The sequence below is a fragment of the Artibeus jamaicensis genome, unplaced genomic scaffold, assembly GCF_021234435.1.
Source record: "Artibeus jamaicensis isolate MK-2021 breed Jamaican fruit bat unplaced genomic scaffold, CSHL_Jam_final scaffold_1964, whole genome shotgun sequence".
Lineage (NCBI taxonomy): Eukaryota > Metazoa > Chordata > Mammalia > Chiroptera > Phyllostomidae > Artibeus > Artibeus jamaicensis.
In genome coordinates this window covers 17,736,536-17,758,461 of record NW_026522030.1, presented here as the reverse complement: position 1 = coordinate 17,758,461, position 21,926 = coordinate 17,736,536, and the positions used below count along the sequence as shown (strand labels likewise).

Sequence of the window (21,926 nt, the reverse complement as noted above, 5' to 3'; positions counted from 1 at the left end):
AAGTGGGGTCGGCAGGCCTCCAAAGCCAGAAGCTTCTTCCATTCCCCACCCTCTCTCACAAGGAGAGAACTTTAGTTAGTGAACTTTAAAGTCACTCTTTCTAAACTGTGCTTTCGAAGTGTGGCCTGGTGACACCTGCAGCAGAATCATCTGGGGACTTTATTACAAAAGCAGACTCCTGGACCTGCTTCAGATGAACTGAAGCAGACTCTCCAGGGCTGGCTCCCAGATGTCCACATTTTTAAAAGCTCCCCAGGTAATTTGAAGACATTTAATAGTTTGAGGATCATGATTTTAAACTTATAATTTATTGTTCCATTTTAACATAGTTTATTTATGGATCTGTGGCTCATGGAAATTTCCTAATATCAGGAAAATGAAATTTAAAAATAGTTCATTTCTTTTTCCTGTTCCTCAGTTCCCTAACAAACACACTCAATTCCATGGAAACTGTTAAGGAACTGAAAGTGTGTCATAGGAGATATCCTAACACTGAGGAACTGAGGCTCTGTAAGGAAATGGCACAGATTACCATGAACATGAATGCTGATTAAAATCATACAGAGCTGGACGGAGATGGGCAAAGGAAATGACATTAAGTAAATATTTGCTATGTTCCAGATACTGTTCCAGACGCATTACATCACTTAAGTGTCCCAAGACATGTGATTCAATTTTTTTATTTATAAATGGGGTAGGTACTATTATACTTTCATTTTAGAGATGAAGAACCTAATGATGACAGAAACACAGTCACTTGCCGGAGCTGAATCACATTCATTCATACAACAAATATCTGTTATGCATGGTACTGAGAACAGAACAGTGGAAAAGCAGTCTAGAGACTTCAGCTGTCACCAGGCCCTGACTTGCTCACCAAGTCTCCACTGAAGAAACTGGATATGAGACAGCAGGTTGGGACTGGAGCCTTCCAGAAGGGGTCTCTCCAGGCACGGTCTGCCTGCTGGCAGGGAGCAAGAGGAGAGCTTGCTGCTGGTGGTCTCCAGCAGCCCCAGAGAGGGGGTGGTTCTTGTTTTGAGCAGTAGCTGTATGCCTTGTTAGGTCGTTCAGTGCATTCTAGGCCCTTACCAGTCCAGAAGAGAGGAGCAAGTCAGGAGTCTGGAGGAACCCCCATACCTTACATTCTTTCACTAAACTTGGGTGGTAGATATTATTTCCATTTTATAGATGAAGAAATGGAAGCTCAGAAAAGTTCACGGACTTGCTCAAGTATGTGTCCTAGCCAGGAAGGGAATAGGGCAGGTGGCAGATCCAGCTCCAACACCTCCAACCCTGCCCCTCTGCAGTTCACGGGGGAAGTCTTCAGCGGCAGGTAGAAGTAGTTTACAAACAAGTACTGGAGGCTGGTTCTGATTCCTGCTACCAACATTTCTTTCATTCCGTCTTCAAATCGCACAGAAAATAAAGTTTTCTCCTTAAAAGGTTCTGTGGGGAAAAAAAAAATGTTCTCTGAGCGACGTTACAGCCTCCTAGGCTGTGTTTGTGTCTGAAGAGAGGACTAGTCTGACAGGCGGAATTACAAATCTGGAGCTCATTTTGGCGTCCCAGAGGGAAGGTGGGTGGAGCGTCTCACAGTCTCACAGTAAATTAGAAATTCAGAATGGAAACGTAGTCGAGTTTATTTGGGTTTCTAGTGACACCTCAGAATTATTGTGCAGGCTTGTCAGAGGCAGCTCAAAGTAATGACTGCTTCCCTTCCGCCCCAGGGTGCTGCGTTCTAAGAAGGGGAGTCCTCCTATTCTGGAGGTGGAGGTGGGGACCTTCCCTGTCCCACCTGAATCTTAAAGGGATTAGAGGGCCGGAGTGCGGTTTGAAGTCCTGTTCTGGGTCTGCTCCGAGTTACCGAGCGAGGCGGGAGGCCATTCAGGGATGTGTCTGATCTCAGGATCTGAAGCCTGAGGCTGGTATCTGAGGCCAAGTTTTGGAAAATTGCTGGGCCTGGAATTTGGCGGGGGGTGGTGCCTAGGTTGGGAGTACTCGCTGACGGAGGAAGGAAACAGGAGACTGAGTTGTATATGAAGGGCACTGAGGAAGGATCTTGGCAGAGACGTAGAAAGTTGAGGCATGGATCCGGGGAGAGGAAGCTGAAGCCTGCCTGATACTGCGGATCTGGGTGAATGTGTCGGGGTTGTGTCTGGATCAGATCTTAAGTACCTAGAGGAGGCAAGAAGAAAAGAGCGTCCAGTGGTCACAGCCTTTTTTCGAACGCGACTCACACCGGGACACATCCATCCATCAGCCCTGGCCCTCTGGGACTATTGGGACGACAACGCCCGGGCTAGTTTAGACTCTGGCCCTATACAATCTCCAGCAATCCCGAAGCTGCTCCGGCTGGGGCAGGGGTCTGGCTGCAAGAACTCTGGGGAGTCTGTGGGCGTGGCCAGCGGCCAGGCGCCAGCGGCTCTGGATTGGCTTCCCAGCAGACCCGCAGGCGGGGCTCCGGGCTGTGTCTCACTCAGCGGCTCACACTCGGCCAGGAGGCGGGGCCGGCGGGAGCAAGACAGCCAATGGACGCGCGCCCCCGAGCAGTTACAAAGGGCCGGAGCGAGGCCGCCGCGGCGGCGGGGGAGGTGGGGCGAGGCGAGGCTTGCTAAGGCGAGGCGGCAGCCGGGCCGGGCCACAGGCGGTGGCGGCGGGACCATGGACGCGGCTGCCGCTGCTCCGCGTCCCGGACTGTTCCCCCTCGTGCTGGCGGCGGCGGTGACGCTGGTCCCGGGGGCAACGGGTGAGCGTCGGGGCCGGCAGGCGGCTGCGGGGCGCGCGGGAGGCTGCGGGGCGCGCGGGCTGGGCCCGGCCTCTGGCTCACTCCTCTTTCTCAAACATGGCGCGGGGCCGGGGGCGCAGGTGGCGGCGCCCGGTCCGGGGCCGGTCTTTTCTGACTGGGCTGTCGCCACGCGATCGGCGGGCAGGGAGGGAGGGCGGGGCGGGGGCGTGTGTCCCAGCGCGGGTGGACGTGCCCGTGCCCGGCACTAGGCTGCCGACCCCGCAGTCGACTCCGCGGGGAAGGCGTCACCGGAGCAGTCCGTGATCGGTGGCTGCCCTTTGGGGAGGGAGTGAGTGAGGGCTGAGGCTGGCCGGGACTGGCCTCAGCCAGAGCGCTGCGTGGCGGTGTTCCGGGCATCCCACCCACAGTGGGTTGGTGCGCGATGCTCCCGGGGCCCGGGGCAGAGGAGGCTTCCCGCGCAGGGTGTGAGCTTTGAGACTCCAGGGCTTCCCCGGGGGGTGGAGGGGGTGATGTGTGGTTGAGACCCCTGGGTCAGCAGGGCCGACCCCGCCGAGACGGACTGCTTCTCCAGCCAGCGGTAGCTTTGGAAGAGGAGCTGAGAAGCTTTGTGTGGGGAGCAGGAGGTACGAAGACGAGCGGAATGTTTCTCTCGTGCGTCTGGGAAGTGTTGAAGTGAATCCAGTAACCAGAAGGCTACAGATTGTTTTCGTAGTGGAAACTTGAACTTTTGTTCACTCTACGGGGTTTGGAATGTTTGAATGGGAATGGCTGTGTAAGTTGATGAAATGCTTTTATTTCCTAGAAGGAACATCGCTAGTGAAGTTCTTTATCTTGAGTGACAGTTTGAATCCGTCGTCTGTGTAGCTGGTTTTCAAGGGAGAATGTTTGCTTTTTTGCCAAAATATTAAATCAGAACTGAGGTACTTGGTCACTGCATACCACCGAGGAGTGAAAAACTTTGTTATCATCCAAACTAAAATACTAAACACTAAACCAAGAAGCCCTAGTGTTAGCAACTAAAATATAGCAAAAGTACATTTCTGTTTCTGAAATTAAATACTAGATGTTTTCAAAAACAAAAACTCAGGCCTGAGGGTGCCAATTAGTACTAAGAGCTACACTTGACTAAGAACTTACTATGATGTACAGGTATAAAAAGTATACTAAAGTACATTATCTGATCCTCATAACCAAATCCTCAGGGCCGGTAGCATTTGCCCCATTTCATACATGAAGAAACTGAGGTGTGGAGAGGGTTTTTTTTTTTTTTTTTTCACTTAATTACTAAGAGCTGGAGTTAGGATTTGCACCCAGGGCTGTGTTTCCAAAGCCTTTACACCTTTAATATTACACCTAACTGTCTGGCTTAGCCTATTTGGCTTTTTCTGTCCTCTCGTGAGCAATTGATCTTTATTATTCACTTTTAGATCTTGCCCTCAGTTTGAAAATCAGATTGGCTTTCTGACTTCTAGTACTTTCCTGGAGTCCCCTCACCTTGGGTGTATATTAGGGACAACAGTAGATCTTTGACATTGGTCTAAGGAGGAGGGAGGACAGGATAGATGTGAGGACAGATGGGAGAATCGATGCAGTTCTGCCTCAAGCAAAAATTACATTTTCACACCACTATTAACTCGAGTAACAGTTCCTTCTTTTCCACCAAGCCTGCCACACAAAGTTTCCATGGATTTAAATAACAGTATTGGAGTAATTGATGTACAGAATGTTGCTCAGTCCAGGCTTTGGAGGAGCTTACGGACTTTGCATCCCATGCATGGGATGCAAAGCTGATTCGGGTGCTAGTACACTTAAGTATAGACAACCTCAACTGGTTTGCTTGCCCTTGATGGTTATGTTGATGTTCCAGGCCATCCTTTCATATGTTCTGAAGAAGCCCAGTGCTTTTTCTAAGTTTATAATTTGGCTTTGTTTTCAAGAGCTTGCAGTTCCTTATTGTCTGGGTATCGGTTTTGTATTTCTCTGCCCAGTTTCTGCTCTCTTCAACATAGATTTCTCTAGGGAAATTGGTTCCCTGTCTGTAGTGCACAGTTTAGTACCACCAAGTTTACATGTATATCTCATGTGAGGACACTGTTTGCTTCCTCTCTGCCGTGTCATAACTTTTTTCTTTGACAATATGACTAAACCCAACTCTTCTTTATATTAGTACCTCTTGAATGTCTGTCTCATCCTTCTTTTGTATGCATCCATCAGTTTTGCCCTGCCTGTATTATCCTTAAAATCTAGTTGTTCTCCAATGTTTCTCTCTCCTAGAATTTTCTGTAGGCTACTGCCAACCTAATCTTCCTCAGTCATCCCTACAAAGGTTTTGTGCGATTATCCATTTGTATTCAGCACTTAGAGCAGCATTTGAGGCTTATGATTAGGGTCATCCTTGAGTATCCAGCACTTCTCACTGTTGCAAACCCTCAGTTCCAGTGGTTTCTGTTTTCCTACTTCTGACTTCGCAGCCTTTTCACTCCATACTTAATTTCCCCCCCTTTGGGAATATGAAGAGAGATGTTCTCAGTCCTGACTGCCTGTGCTCTATTCCCCTGAACTGTATAGCACTTCAGTTTCTGTTGCCTATTTCTGCCATCCTGCACTGTTACGTAGCTGTACTCTTGAACATGACATGGTTAAGTTACCCAGAGGGCCAGGGTTATGCCTTTTTGCACTAGGAACCTAGCACTGTGTTTATATTCTGTTCCACTTAGGTAAATAGTTGTTGATTAAATAAATTCCACTTGACTGAGCATTCATGTAATACACTGTTATATGTAAGTATAATTTATGCAGTATTAGTTGATAACACAGCGTATATTCAGGACAAGTCATACGATGTGGTGAAAGAAGCAGGTGGTTATTAGGTTTGGTTATTATCAACTTCACGTCTAGTTATGCAGAAAATGGGGTGATACCTGTTTTTTCTAATTCATGAGATTGTGAAGTTCAGATGAGAAAGTCGTATTGGGGTTTGAGGTTGCTGTTTGGTATTGGTAGTAGTAGGTAGGTCTGATGTTCATCCAGCAATCCCCATTGGCCATGTGTGTTTTGATTGGTCAGACATCCTTTCTGATTGGTTGGTCCCATTGTAGCACCAGTTGTTAAATATTTTTGGCATCACCCCGCCCCTACACACACATGCATATACAGGAGCATCAGTATTCAAAGAGGGAAATTATTAATGTAGGCTGAAGTGATTGGAGATGCTTCCTGGACACTTTAGGACTTAAACTGACTCTGCAAGGTGTCTAAAATCCTGATGGGTAAAGAGGGGGATTCAATGAGTGTTAAGCTGTCTTTGCAAACTGTGCACCCCAACTGTCCCTGAGTCTACCCTTCAGCACAGAAACCAAAGCATTTATTGATTGGTTGCCAAGTTACTTTTTAAGTTCCTTATTCTATACTGTGATTTGGATGTATTCACCATTATTATTTTCTTTGCAATTCTAAAGCCTCCATAATATGTGATTGGAAACAAATAAGAAAGGCATTCTAAGTGGGATAAGGGAGGGAGAATAGTATAGGGTACCCATCGGGACTGGTTATTCCGAGGTGAAAGTCATGAGTCACTTCAGTTTACAAATGGAAAAACAGGGCTGAGAAGGGTAAGGTGACTATCTCAGGGTCAGGCAGGACCGAGACAGGAACTTTGATTTTCTGATTCCAAATCTTGTGCCCTCTAGGGCTCTTTAAAATAGGAAGGACTCAAAGGGGAGGAGGGATAGGCTTAGTGGAGTTGTTGGCTATGAAAACAGCACCAGGCGTTAGACCAGTGGAGTCAGACTGGATCTTGGTTCAGCAACCTCTGTACTTTGACATAGATACCAGCCTGCAGTGTCCGAGATGTTGTGGATGAGACGAGATGAATTCACAGGACTACTGAGTCCCGTGGAGGAAAAGGGTTGGCACGGCTACTCTCTCAAGGGGAGAGCACCGACCCTTGCGTTGACAAGCTTTTATTGGCTTTCTAATAGCATACATCAAAGAAAGTTTTCATTCATTATACTTAGGTTTGCTTTAGGTAATTACTTTTTATGGATAGCAATGGAAGGGATATTACAGATTACTTTTTACAGATTAACAAGGAAAAAAATGTTGCAACTGCAAGGGAACGATAAGAGTAACAGGTCTGGTTACACTTCAATCCTTGGGAGAATTAGCACAGACTTCAGGAAGTTACTTTAAAGATATGCAGTAAGCATTGGCTACCTGAACTCAGGGTGAGAGAGTTTTAGCAAGAGCAAGTCACAGAGCAGCCTATGTATAATGTAGTCCTGATTTCCCACGGGAGAACTTCTTCACAGGCATGGTGCTGCGTGCCGTCTCACTCCCCACTGGTTTTCCACATGGTGTTGAGCTACCTTTGCACGCCTCGTGAAGCAGTTCCCTACAGTACTCGAGTTCTGGCTAAGAAAGAATTCAGGGCCAAGATTCAAACCATAAGAAAAAGTTTATTTAGAAAGTCACTGAGGCAGAAGTAGTGAGCTATAAGGAATGGGCTCAGGAAACCAATTACATAGGTGAGAGAAGGGTGAAGGTAATGCACCTGGGAGAGGAAAAGGGAGGGGGAGACAGAGAGGGAGAGCTCTCTGGGTTCTCTGTCCTAAGGGCTTTTAAGGGTAGAGATTTCAGGGGAGGTCCTAAGAGGGGGTCTCGATAGAATATTCACCTGCTTTCCAGGTGTGTCCTTTCAGGGCCCTGGTCTCCACTGATTGGTGAACACCAGGGTGTTAGCTATAGCATCGCTTTGGGTTTTGCTGCTTTTCTGGGCCTGGAGCTGGAACATAACCAAGGCCCAGATGGATTTGATGCAGGTCAGAACCTCATTGTCCTGGGGACTTAATGCTTAAGGACTATTCTCCAGCCCATTGTTCATTCCCCCTTTAAGGAGGAATGAACCCCTTGGCTAGCAACAGGCAAAAGGAGGAAAAGTCAGGGAGGGCCTGCACTGCATGACCTGTGATATGAAAGACCAGGGGTCTAAACAGAATGACCAGCAGTACACTAGGGGAGGAGAGATGACGTGGGTGGGGGGAGTCCTTGTTTTCCCAGTTTGCCCGTTGCTAGGCACCCCGGGCTTTCAGCTGTGGAGACTGTCTGTACTTGACCTATCATTCTTGCTCTGCTCATGTGTGTCTATAACTGCGTACCACAGAGTGACCTACCTAGGTGATCTTGATTTCAAAGAACCTCAGAAAAGTGACTTTTGTAGGTGGGAGGGAGGGGGAAGTTATTGAGTCCTCAAGAGAAGGTCAGTATCTTTTTTATATTGCTTATGAAAGGATCTGGTATAGTATTTATTGGTTGAGAAAATTAGGCTTATCTTACTTCGGAAGATGGTGAAACAGTTTTGAGATACATTGAAATGGGATGTAATTGAAAGGCCTTGCAGCTCATGGTTAGGTTTAGAATTTTAGATGATCTACTTTGTTGTTGAAATTAAATGGAGAAGAAGAAGAATCTTGTTCCTGTGTGGAGGGCCTTTTGTGAAAGGTTCTTCTAGGCCTAGTTGAAACAGTTACCTGAACTCAACACCATTCTTAAATCATGAGGTTGCATCCGATATGTTCATTTCTAATGAAATGGGTTTTGAAATTGCCATTGCCTTTTTGACCTAAGAAAGAAGGTATCTCTCCAAAGCACAGAGCCCTCCTGCATATGTTGACAAACCTCCTGTGTTTTGCTGTTCTTTCTTGGTAGTGGCTTACATAATGCAAGTTCTCAGAACAGATGGACTGTGGTTGGGTATCACGTGATTGGGTCACATCTTTGCTTCCTGCTTCTGGAATTGAGGGCAGATGCTGGCATGTTTCTCAGGGATTTTCATGCTTTGACCCACAGAACTGGCTCAAGAAAACTTGGAATCTTCTCAGAATTTCTGGTCTATCTTACCAGGCCTAACTTGAATACTTAGGATAACATTTAACACCTTTCTTCACTGAGTTTTCTCAAATCCAAGTAGTCTCCATAAACATTAAGATTTGCTGCTGCTCTGAGTTCAATCCAGTATGGTTTTGGACCAGATAATGCAAATAGGTTTCTTATGGTTACCCCTTTTTGGTGTGAATCCGTGACAGTTGCAGGTGTTTGCCTTGGATAAACATGTTCTCAAACACTAGTGAGTGAAATAAGTTTGATTGGTTTTATGGGTCCAGTGTTACAGATCAGATCTGGCCTTTTGTAAAGGTTCTTTCTCATTTTGGCAGTCTGAGAGCATTGCACAGTATAAAGAATGATGTCTAACTTTAAAAAAAAGTTATGACTTCCTAGGTATACTCACAGGTTGCTTTGACATTTCTTGAAGGTTCACTTGCACTATTTTATCAATCTGAAAGGAATATACTGGCTCCAGCACAATAACGCCCCTTTTCGTATTACAAAACCATAAGCATGTGATTCTATAATATAACATAGCACACTCAAGCACACTGTATGACAGTTTAGGTGAAATGTTCAAATTGCTGTCCATCTTGTGTGAGACGTTCATGTGCCCTCCCAACCACACCCAAGCAGGCCTTATTTCTGCCAGACTCTGTGTTATAAGAATGTGCCAGCCATTCCCTCTGCCTTGCCTTACTTAACTCTCAGAACTAACCCTGTATGATAGCTATATAATGATACAAAAGCTTCATTATGTTCTTACTTAACAGTGCAAGACTTTTTAGGTCTATTTGTTCCCAGGTTCAGGTGACTAATGCTTTGAAGATAATGTAGATTTTGAGGACACTGATTCTAACCCTAGATTCTTTTCAGCTCTTACATTATCTACAGATGTTAAATTTTGTCTTTCATCTTTTAATTATATATTCATAAAAGGAAAACACTGCTTCAAATCAAACAGATATAAGACTGGACCATGATTGGAACTGGGAGAGAACCTTAGGCCAAGAAGTAATTAGCATCATTTACCCTTCACCTCATTCTCTTTCTCTGGGATTCAGTACCTGGTCACCTTAACTGGAGTAGTATTTATTTTGACACTGAACTCCTAGCTTAGATAGGGAACCTTGCTCAGTTCACTGTGATATTCTTCCCTCCTGGATTTCAGGTCCATGCTTTGTCCCTCTGCCCCAACCCCCAACCCCCGACACCAAAGAAGTGCATACTCAGAATTATTATTTGTGATCATCTGGTTGCACTGGAATTAGCCTTTAGGCTGTGTTGCTTTCTCTGCAGTAATATGACTGACCTCTTGGGAATCTGCTCGGGTTCCTGGCCTGCGTTTACAGCACTGGCTTCAGGTTATGCTTGTGATTTCCTAGGTCTCACCTTTATTTTCTCCTGGAGCTCCCTGATGGCTGCCTTGTTAAATGCTTTTCATGTTGTTGTTTTTCTCCATGGACCAAACACTGGTACGGTTGTATTTCTAGACCATCTTTATTTTTCTCTTTGCATCGATCTGTTCTTCCAGTTTTGAAGGCACTCAAATCACGTGATTAGGTTTCCAGCAATTTAATAAAGCCTTTGACTGTGGGAGTAGATATAGAAGCCCCCCCTATTTGTCTGGAATTAGATTCTAATCAGCATGTCTCTCGGGACTCACTTTTAAAAGGAGGATAACACCTAACTCAAATGGCAGTTGTGGAGGTGGTGTATTGCAGTGTTTCTTAAGTACGCAGCACATGGCCTGATACCAGTAGATACTCAATAAGTGGAAATTATTATGTATATTTAAATAACCGAGGGGATGTCTTTTGGAAGAGGAAATTCGTCGTATATAATGAAGAACTGTGATTAATTGGTAGACTGACAGGCAGAGTTCACTCAATACTAAGGAATTACTTTCTGTCAGTGGGAACGGTCATAGTCGAGCATTATGAGGCACTGTCCCCCGTCACTGGGAGGATTCAGGCAGAGGCTGCATTGCCGTCTGTCTGAGAAGTTGTAGGAGGAATTTCTTGGAATTGATGAACTCAAGTTCCGTTTCTGCTCTAGATCCCTGTACTGCTAGCTTCTTTGCTCACTGTTTTTAGCTGGCGTACAGGCTTTCAACCTCCCTAGCTTTGAAGGCTTTGAGATGATCACTGTTTCGTAATTTTCTTATTGTATGGGGGAAGTGCATTCATTAACTGGCTTATGTACTCTGGCCATTTTTCAAAACAGGATTTAGGAAGCTTGAAATAAAAACATTAAGAACAAAGCTAGTGATCGGAAAGATAAGAATCAGTAAGTAAAAGGGGAAAAGAAAGAACGATTACCTATAACTTTTAGCAGAAGAAAGCTTTAGTGGTTGCGAGCACAATAGATAGCTTGGAGTTTTCTAACAGTGAGGAAGGGAACCTGATAGTCTGCATAGATCTCATTGCTTAAGGCAGAGAACTCGCCAGGAGGCTCCCATCCTCCTTAATAATACGGGAGGCGCACACAGGATGATCACAATGCAGGGAGAATCTCCAAGTGGTAAGGGGTCCTAGGACCTGGCAGCCCTGATTTCTCATTTTCCCAGGCTTCCTCTTTAACAGGGTTCAGTTTAGTGAACTGAACTGCCGCTACCATTTTTCTCCTGCGCTCTGAGGCTCTGATCCAAGTATGAACACGCTAGTCTTAACCTAGTGCCAAGGGAACAGCTGATGCAAGACTGGAACATTTAAATCAAGCTTTGCTAAAAGCTAGAGGATAATGAATAGAGAGAAACATGACACTCTTCAGCCTGGCTTACAAAGACGTTTTCCTCACGTCCTTATCTTTTGGCCTGTCTCCACTTGGCAGTCTTCGTCCGGGTACTGTAACCAAAGGTGAACAGCACCTTTCAGCACACAGGCACCAGACAGCAAGGTCCAGAGAGTGTCTGTGCTTGGGTTTCCTGTTTGAAAAGCTGCCTCCTGGGTAGTGGATGTTGGGAATGATGATTTTGTTTACTCAAAAAGAGTGCTCCTACCATATGTAGCTTGCATAGTAACCCCAATATTTATATAAGAGACACCCACATGTGTTACCATGAAGGGCATTCTTTGGTTAGAGATGGGCTGATTTCATTGGGAAAGTCAGGTTTCTCCCCGCTCTTGGGCAGAATCCATTGTAGAAGTCTTTGTGTCAGGAGCATTGGAAAATAAAGTGAAGAATTCGGGGTTATCACTCTCTGTGATTTGCGTGGATTCATTTTCCTTTCTTATTCCGCAGTTATGTAGTTACTTTAGGCCTGTTCCCATGCTTCTTTGTCCTAGCCAAAGGGCCAAACCTCCTTATTTTTGTTCACTTGCTTAAGGATAACCATTCCATCTAGATTTCCTAGGTGTGAACCTCGTCGATTACATAATAGTGTCCTATTTATAATTCTAGGACACCTTGTGCAGGCATCCTGTTACATTTCTACAATATAAGGTCTTTAAATATGCATCGAAACACAAATAGCTCCCATGGAAAAAAAAGCAAAAACAAATGAATGGCTTTTTCTACCAGACGTGAAGACTACTACACATATTCGGGATTACTGAACTTAGAAGAGATAGTTATTTTTTAGGAGGAATATAGAGATAGAAAAGCAGTAACTGTTCCTTTTCATCTGTACAAAAACACACAATATATGTGTGGAGTTTTTTTTTCTTTTTACTTGATGTATTCATTTCCAGATTGAACCATAATGTGCTCTAATTGAGTCTCTTTGTTTAGCACATGGCTGTTGATTTGAGTACTTTCTCCAGTTGAAAAACTGACATTTTAATTTTGTTATTCAGTCTGCAACAGATTTAAATAAAAACACCAAGATTGTGTATTGTAGATTTCCTTCAACAATAATTATATGTAATTATTTTACCAAAATAAACAAGTTAAAGTAGTTGTAGCTATTTTATCTCATTCCACATTTGGAAAAAATTACAAACCAGGAGCCAGAGTTTGTTCATGTTTCTCAATGAGGAAAGATCATTTCTTTCTTTTTTTAAAAGGATTTTATTTATTTTTAGAGAGAGGGGAAGGGAAGGAGAAAGAGGGAGAGAAACATCAATGTGTGGTTGCCTCTCATGCACCCCCTACTGGGGACTGGGTTTGCAACTCAGGCATGTGCCCTGACTGGGAATTGAACCAGCAATCCTTTGGTTCGCAGGCTGGAGCTCAATTCACTGAGCCATACCAGCCAGGTCAAGGAAAGATCATTTCCGATTGCTCATTCCATCAAGTTTCACCACAGCAATGTAAAATTTGATGCTAGTGAAGAGTACAGGACATGGAGAGAGGAAGCGCAACCAGAGAGTAGACCTGCTACTTAAAACAGTTGATGTTTTCATGAATGTGGCGTCTCAGAAAGTTTAAGGCACCTGTGAGGATTAAATGAGATCATGCACGTAAAACTTACGACATTCTTTGGCACACAGAAGACACCAAGTAAAAGATAGTTGTTAAGAAAAATAGTTTTTCATAGGATTACAGAATTTTTAGACTGGGAAGAATCATAACTAAGGGAATCATGATTATTATTTCACCTGGTTTTCTTTTATAAGTGAGGAAATTGGGGCTCAGTAGTTATGCGGTATTTCAGGATAATTCAGACTGAACAGGAACCTGGCCTCCTCCTCACTTTAGAACTTCACTTAGCATCCCTTTGTGACTCAAGCCTCTTTCAGGTGGAATGATTTTTTTTTTTAATCATCCAAATTTATGGGAGCATCTGTCAAATCAGACCCCTAACAGATAGATGCATAGGTGGATAAACAACAATAATGTTAATGTAGCTAAATAGTAATAATTATAGAATTTGGGTGGTAGGTAGGTGTTCCCACTTCTGTCCGTTTTCTGAATGTTTGAAATGTGCATAATAAAATATTGGAGGGAGGGGGAGTTGAAAAATCTGTTCGCCCCAGATGTGTTTGGTACTGACCTAAACACAGGCAAACCAGCAGTACTTGCTCCCAGCCAAGGAAGTGAAAGGACCCGGGAGCCTCAGCCTCTGGGAGTGCACATCCTGGGGCCTCTCCTGGGCATTCTCCCGGGCTTGAGAACTGCAGGTCTGCTTTGACTTTTTCTTTTGTTTCTTTTCCCTCTCATTTAAAAAAAATGACGAATGATAATTGTGCCTTGCAGATTTGAAATTCCCTAACCCACCAACAGACAAACAGGTTTGCATAATTAGCACTGTAGATCACGTTCTTATAAACAAATGCTTTCTTTTCCTCTTATTGTTTTGCTTTCTATTTTCCCGTGGTATATTTCACTTTCGTTCTTTTCCTTCTTATTTTTAATGCATTTCTGAGCTTGAGTTTTTCTGTTCTCCTATAATATTTCTCCCTAAGATCACAATGCTTTCTTCCATCTGATCCCCCCACCCCTGCTTTTTTAAGAAAACGGCCATATAAATATTCTTTTAGCTAGGGCTTTTCCACTCTTTCTTATTTAAGTTTGTCAGATCCAGCGTTCTCTTTCCTTATGGTGGGAAAAGGAGGAGAGAAGAGTTTTAATAAATTGGCTTTTAGGACTCAAGCAGGAATGCAGGGGATGCTCTTCAGGACCACCAGACTCAGAAGTAGCTGTGCGTTGCCAGCAGATGGTGTGCCCTAAGGAAATAGCTGCTCTGAGCCGTTGGGTGTTTGCATCTAATTTAGCATAGACATCCTGGGACTGGGAAAAAGGCTCATGCAGCAAATGGGTATAATCACCCATGAACCATTCTAAACCACAGCCAGGACCTGGTAATTATTGACTGTGTATAGATGTCATAATTCCATTCTGCACATACATACACTGCATAATTCTATGCTATATTTCTGGGTTTCTTAAGGATAAACACCAAGTCCTGGCATACCTTAATGTTTTAGTAACATCCCCTTCCCCCAGCTAGAGGCCTTCAGTGACCGGAGTGCCAGCATCAGTGCCACAAGTCTCTGAGGTTTCTAGCAGTATCATCCCTCTTTCGGCTAACTTCAGTGATTTGTTTGTACACCTGCTGCACCGGCGTAATTATTAAGGACACTCAGAGTCTTGGTTTGGATGACGAATTATATTGTTTCCCTGTTTATAACTCTGTCTCCTCACTCGACACTGGATAGGACCTCTCACTTTGGCAATATTGTTTTCTTTGTTCCACAAAGGGGTGGGAACCACATAAAGCTAAATACCAGGAGACTCAGTTAAGAGTAGAAATTGCAAAAAAAGAGCAGAAAATGCAGTTGCTTCTGTGGAGCAGGAAATACCAGTGTTGAGTAATGGTTTGAAACTTTCTCTGTGACGGGCTTAATATATCTAGTTAGATTTATTCCTAAGATGTGATGTTTTTCAATGCTTTTGTAAATGATACATTTTCGTTTTCTACTTATTGCTGGTTTAAGAAAAGCTGATGACTTTCTGGTGTAATGACTTTCTCATTCTATCATGAATAGGTGTTGAGTTTTGTCAGTGTTTCTTTTTGCTTACATGAAGATGATTATAAGATCTATTTATATTCCCTAAACTGTGTAACTCTGTTGTTGCTGAATCTGTGTACAATAGCTTTGTATATCATTGTCCTGGAATGAACTTCCGTTTTTCTCCAGCCTTCCTTACGTGTCGTTTAGGGTTAATCTTTGAGAGAAGTCTCCCTGTTCTGTGCTTTCTCTGTCTGCATTTGGTCTGTACTTCCCTTTAACGCAGCACGTTTGTTCTCTGCATTGTAGTGTGAGGTCCTTGAGAGCAAGAATTTCCACCTCATCATCTCTGTCCTCCTAAAGGCGTATTCTTCCTCTCCACAAAGGGCGCATACACTGTTCTTTTCTGGTAAAAGGTGTTCAGGCCTTGCTCGCTGCTTCTGAAAGTACCCCCTGCACAGCGCTGCCAGCTAATTTCTTCAACTGTGACTCCGGTGTTTCTTTTGCTCTTTGTTGGCCCAGGTAGAACTCTCCTCTGCAGCTGGGGGGTGGTTACTACTTCCTTTTCTTACCACAGTTTCTATTTCATTCCCCTAGCCAGAGTGATGTGCCACTTTCATTTAGGTTCATCAGTAGACCTCAGTATCTGCAACCGAGTCACACATCTATAGCCACTTGTGCTTTCCCAGAGGGATGGGGTGAGTCCTTTGTCTAGTCTTACTTGGGGGAGATCACCAGAGATCATCTAGTAGTCCTTTTTTTTCCTTCTGTGCTTTTAGAATAAATCTAGATTATGTTGATGTAACTCTTAGAGCACTTCTGTTTCCTTGTCTATAAAATAAGGGGTTAGGATCAGGTGGTTATCAGGTTCCTTCCAGCACGAACATTTTATGGTGGATGAGTTGTGACTCTTCATCAGCCGGGGTATCCCATATGAATGTGCACACTAGGTGCGTGCCAACATTTTATTAATTTGAGTTAGAACTGAATATCTACTTTCCCATAGGTACCTCTCATGCCTCTACAGTGAGGTTCTTGAGCTAACCCTGTTCTGTCATATTGCCAAAAAACTCCAAATGGGTGTCTGTGAATGGAGAAAGGGAAGAGCTGCCATGAATGTTTGCTGCTTCATTTGCACACTGTCTGCATTATATTCCATGGTGCCTCCTGGAGCTGTATGAAGGTTTACCCAGATTCTCTGTCCAGCACCTGAGTAAGGACTAGCACGTAGTAGGTGGTAAATAAAGACTCGTTGAATGAATACATAAATGAATATTTGAGTGTTCTGTTATGTGCCAGGCACTGTGCTAAGTGTTATGTTTGTGTTATTTAACCCTCAACCCTTCTGAGATTGCCACTGTTGGAGATTTAGGAAACAGGCTCAAAAAAGCTAAGCAATTTCCTCAGGATTACTTAGAAGCCCACTGACAGACAGTATTTGAACTTAAGCCTTTTTGTCTGTGAATTCCATGAGATCACCGTACTCTGTGACATCTGTTGGTCAATGTAAAATCTAATAAGGAACTGTGTCAAAATGTGTTTAGATTGGGGGAAAATAAGAAATTCAATGGATGTTTTAGCACTCACCACCAGAAATAAAAGCTTGTCCATTTATTTGCAGAGGCTGGGTTAAGTCAGAGCACACACATAGGCTCTGCATGGTAACATACACCCCTCTACTCAGAGTGGAACGAAAACAGGATCGCTGGCTAGGAGCGGAATTGTAATCACATTATACACACCTTCACAGCGTGACCGTTTTCCTGTTCCTAAACAGCCTTCTAAAGTATCACTTTCATGGCTCCAGTGTTGCACTTCTAATTGTTTTAATTTGTCGTTCATATAGATTGTTTTTCAACCATGCAGTAGTGTAATGAATATCTGTGTGCATCTATCTTTGATCTCATCTATTGTTTCCTTAGACAAAATTCTAGTCAGTAGAATTAATGGATTGAAAGATACAGGCTTTCTAAAGGCTCTCACTATATCTTGGTGAATTATTTTCCAGAAAGAACATTAAAGTTTTAAAATCAGCGTGAAGTGGCTCTACTCCACAGGGTAAAAATTCTGAGTTGGAGTTTTGAGGACAGTGTAGGGAAAAGGGAATGAGCACAAAGAGGCACTTAAAAATTCTTTTGTAACTTTGAATAGATAGAGTGCACTTACCTTTTTCAAAATTCAAAAAGTACAGATGAATGTATAGTGAAAGGTCTCCTACCCTTATCCTCTGGGTACACAGTTCCCTTCCTTGGAAGTCACTGTTGCCTTTTTTTTCTTAATATTCTTCCAGAAAATACTTTATAATATATACAAGAGAATATGCATATGCAGTTTTCCTTCCTTTCTTCCTCTTCTTACCTTCCCTTGCTTGCCTTTCTCTTCCTCTCCCTCTGTCCCTTAGCACAAATGTTACTGTATTAAATATGCTGTTCTGCACTATGCACTTTGATTTAAGACATCTCAAGAAGTCTACATTAGTACTTAGAAAATATCAACTTTTTTTAGTAGCTGGATGGTCTTGCATTTTATAGTGGTGCATCATATTCTTTTATCAGTTCTATTGTAGGTTAGATGCACAGGAAAGGTTAGGAACAAATCTAGCATGGAACACGAGGAGACTGATAACCATGTATATAAGCCACCTTGTCCACGTACAAGTGCGTATAGGCTACGTTCCTTCTGGGTCAGAGGGTGTGTTCATTTGTAATTTGGAAAGTGTCAGGTTGCCCTCTGTATGGAGCGAGCTAGGTTATTCCGGACAGTGGGATATTTTATATCAAATGGGCTTGAGGGATACCGAAGCTTGAATTTGGTAGGTTGAAAGGACTTTAAAAATGAAGGTAGTAAAGGGCAAAAGAAAAAAAACTTGCTTGCTTAGCCATTTTATTTGGGGATAGCAGTAAAATCTGGTAATAGCAACCCCTCACGTGCTAAAGAGGTATTTCTTGGATGTTCACTTAAACACATCACTGGACCTCCTGTATGCCAGGGCTGGGGCCTAGGGGTACAGAAGTGCTTATAACCCAGTCTCTGGCCTGAAGTTCACAGTTTGATGGAGGAAATAGATAAGTAAACAATTAGAAAATGAGGTGCTTTGCTCTCATTGTTGTACCTTGAAGATACTAAGTTGAATTTGTCAAAAAAAAATGGAAACATGGATGATTTAATATTTGAAGTAACTTGTAAAATAATAAAATCCTACTGTTTACAGGATTGTAGAGGTTCAGACCGACCTTTCATTTAGTGCCAGGAGGTCCTTGCTGACTTCATGAACTCGACTGGTCATTAGGCCTCTGCTTAAATACCTCTAATGACGAAGAAGCCATAACCTCTTGGGGCAGTCAGTTGGGTTGTGGGGACGAGCTGTAGTTAGGAGAGGATTTTTTATGAAGCAAAATTTACCACATCCCGACCCCATGATTCGATTTTACACAGGGTTAAGATCATTGACTCAGGGATTGTCCCCACTGCTAAGGGACCACTCAGATCCAACTTCGTAAGTTCTTTGAATCTCTGATTCATATTTATATGGCAGATTGATAGTCAAGTAACACTTACTGATCGCTTATTATATTGGACATTGTGGGATTTTGTGCTTGGTTCTCCCTCTGTTTCCCCCATCACCATGGCTACAATGAACATTAAAGGCTGTTGACTTTTTAAAAAATCTGTTGTTAAACAGATTCCCCAAATCTGCTAAGCAAATCTTACCCTGTACTTGTGCGTTTTATTAGATACTGAATCTAAGTGAAGGCCTTTGTAGGAATGGCCCCTGTGAAATCTCACCTTGCCACTCAGGCGGCCTGTTCCTGGTGTGCTTGACTCTGAAAACAGTGGTCATTGTACCAGCTAATTCCACGGAGCTGGATGGCCAACGCTTGGCCTGCGGGCGGCATGTGGCCCAGGGCGGCTCTGAACGCGGCCCAACACAAAGTCGTACATTTACTTAAGACGTTATAAAATGTTTTGTGGTTTTGTGTCACAGGGTATTAATGTGTAGCCCAAGACAATTCTTCTCTTTCCAGTGTGGCCCAGAGACACTAGAAGGCTGGACACCCGTGCCATATTGCTTAGGAGACTATTAAGTGGAGATATTGTGGAAAAACAAGTGGTTGAGACTTTAGGAGTGTCCCCCATTCTTCCCAGATGAAGGCGTGTGTTGAATTATAAATGATGCTTTTTAAGTATTTTGAAGGTAGAAAACGTAAATGAAATGTATTTGGAGAAAAGTCTGGATAAATCAGATTTTTGTTTGAAGCTCTAAATTTGGGAGTGAAATGTTATCCAGACTACCAGAGAATTTACTTTCACACCGTATGGTGCACAGTATTTTGACAGGCTCCCTATGACCTTGCCGCTGCAGGGTCCCCCAAGGGGGTGGAGTTGAGAAGACCCGGGGAGTCCTTTGAGGAACAAAACCCAGGGAGGTAGGCTGGAGGCAGTGGCTATCAGGGTTTTAGCCTTGTTTACAAAGGTTTTTTTTTTTTTTAAGGGACCCTACCCTATATAGTATACACACCTTTCCCAGCGGTGGCAGAGAGGATGGGCCTCCTTGAGATGGGACATGGTGCTGGGCGTGGAGAGAAGACAGAAGTGATAGTGTTTTGATGTGTGACCTCCAGACACAGGAGGCGACGATGGAGATTTCCTTTGTAGTTAGGACCAAGAGCCAGCATCTGGACTCGGAGTTTATTATTTGTTGCTCTGGTACTATAACGCAGTGAAGATAGCTGTCTCCTGGTACCGTTGTCACTTCCTTTGTAGCTAGATGTTTGTTTGGTTTCTGATAGTCCTTGACATTGCTCCGGCATCTTCAGACTTTGAGAATTCTGTGATTTATTCTGCAATATTTGGAAATTTTTACTGCTAGTAATTTTATTCCCTAGCGTGAGATTGATAATTCTGTGAACATAGTAGCTTTTCATTGCAGTGCTGAATCCTAATGAAATCTCTTGAAGACATGTTAATACAGATCAAGTTTAAGTTAAATTTTAGTTTCAGGAGAGGTACCAGTGCAAATTAATTAAAGTGATGAGTAAATGAATAACGACTTCCCTGAAGAGCAGAGTTTGCACATACATGGGTTGTAATAACTACATCATGTCTCACCTTTCTGTTTCAGTTTGTGTTGTACATTGTGTATAGTGATCTGTTCTTATTGGAAGACCTATGAAAAGCCCTTTCTCAAATTGCCATAATATTATTGACTACTTTGAAGGGAAAAGTACAGAGTATATCATAATGTTACTTAAATCATATGAACATGAAACTAGATGTAAACGCTTTATGTTTTTGGTTCATTTACAACTGTAAACCAAGTCTGCAGGTTAAATACAAAGACAACTACAAAACCAAGAAAATTCAGATTAATACAATTATTCAATATCACAGGTGAGGTTTAGGTTTCACAGGAGAACAAAATAGCCTTAGAGGCTTCTGGTCAAGATGGTGACGTAGGCAGACACGGCTCACTTCTTCATACAACCACATCAAAATTACAACTAAAATATAGAACAGCCATCACTAAGAATGTAAGAAATTGAGTTGAAAAGAAGTCTGACAATTACATAATTGAAGGAACACATCCATCCAGACTGGTAGGAGAGGCCGGATATGGAATGGGCTACACCCACACCCATGTGGATAAAAATTTGGGAGGGATGTCTCAGAAGCTAGGAGTCCCAGACCTACACCAGGACCTCAGCCCAGGCTTCCAGTGCCAGGCATAAAAGTCCCCACAACTTCTGACTGCAAAAACCAGCAGGGATTGCATTGGTGGAGGAGGCTGTTGGAGCTCTAAGCACTTCCTCTTGGTGAACCCACATATAGACTCACCTGCTCAGACTTGCACTCTCTGAGCTCCAGCACTGGGGTGGCAGCTTGAAGGGCACCAGTGGTATGCAGGGAGGAACTGAAGTGTCTGGCATCAAGGCTGTTGTCCCTTTGCTGAGCCCTCCCCGCACAGAGCCAAAAGGCTGGTGCTATATCTGAGACTCCCATCAACCTGGCTAACACTGTGTGATCCATTTTGGAGATCCATAGAGGCCCTTAACCCACCCAATTTAGGGGCCACCTAAGCTGCTTTTCCTCAAGAATGGCTCTTTTGGCTCCTAAATCCTATCAAGCAAGCATCAGCAGGCTTCAGTGAGCCCTAGTGGCAGCCAGATTATTTTATAGTCACAGCTTGGTGTCACGTGGGAATCTCCAAGCCCAGCACAAGTAGCAGCCGTCTCAGACTGCTTTACAGCTCAGGCAGGGTGCCCCAGGCAAAACACTGGTGGGGGCTGATCTTGACCTGCACCACCCACAAAACCCCAGAGCCAACACACCCAGTGGATAGTTCCAGACCACACTGGCACACTACCACCCTGCCCCTGCACAGCTGATTCTCCATGGAGGGTGGAGGTTGGTGGTAAGTGGTCACAGCCAGTCCTTACAGCTGATTGGCCTGGGAGATATCTGCCAATAGCAACCAATGCTCCAGCTACAACAGGAGGTTGTAGTCAGCCCAAACAAAAGGGTGCACCTTGAGTACCCAGCTTGGGTGATAGGGGAGGCTGTGCCACTGGACCCTACAGGACACCTACTACATTATGGCACACTACCAAGACATAGTCAAAGCAGTTTTACCTAATACGTAGAAACAGACATAGGGAAAGCTGCCAAAATGAGGAACCAAAGAATGTTTCCTCATTCTCATCTGTCCCAAATGAAAGAACAGATCAAAACTGCAGGAAAAGAGCTGAACAAAATAGAGATAAGCAATCGATCAGATGCAAACACTGGTTATAAGGATGCTCAAGGAACTTAGTGAGGACCTCAACAGCAGAAAAAAATCTGGTTAGAAACAAAGGATACATTAGTTGAAATAAAGAACAATTTACAGGGAAACAACAGTAGAG

At 43.7% G+C, this 21,926-nt stretch overlaps 1 protein-coding gene across 1 annotated transcript in view; it reads left to right on the top strand.

The window, feature by feature from the left end:
• Window positions 1-2,565: 2,565 nt before the first annotated feature.
• TGFBR1 (transforming growth factor beta receptor 1) overlaps window positions 2,566-21,926 on the top strand; it is a 45,181-nt gene continuing 25,820 nt past the window's right edge. Inside the window, exon 1 of the mRNA XM_053656338.1 lies at window positions 2,566-2,746. Coding sequence (XP_053512313.1) covers window positions 2,662-2,746 — 85 coding nt within the window. The 5' untranslated portion in view covers window positions 2,566-2,661. The remainder of the gene's footprint in view (window positions 2,747-21,926) is intronic.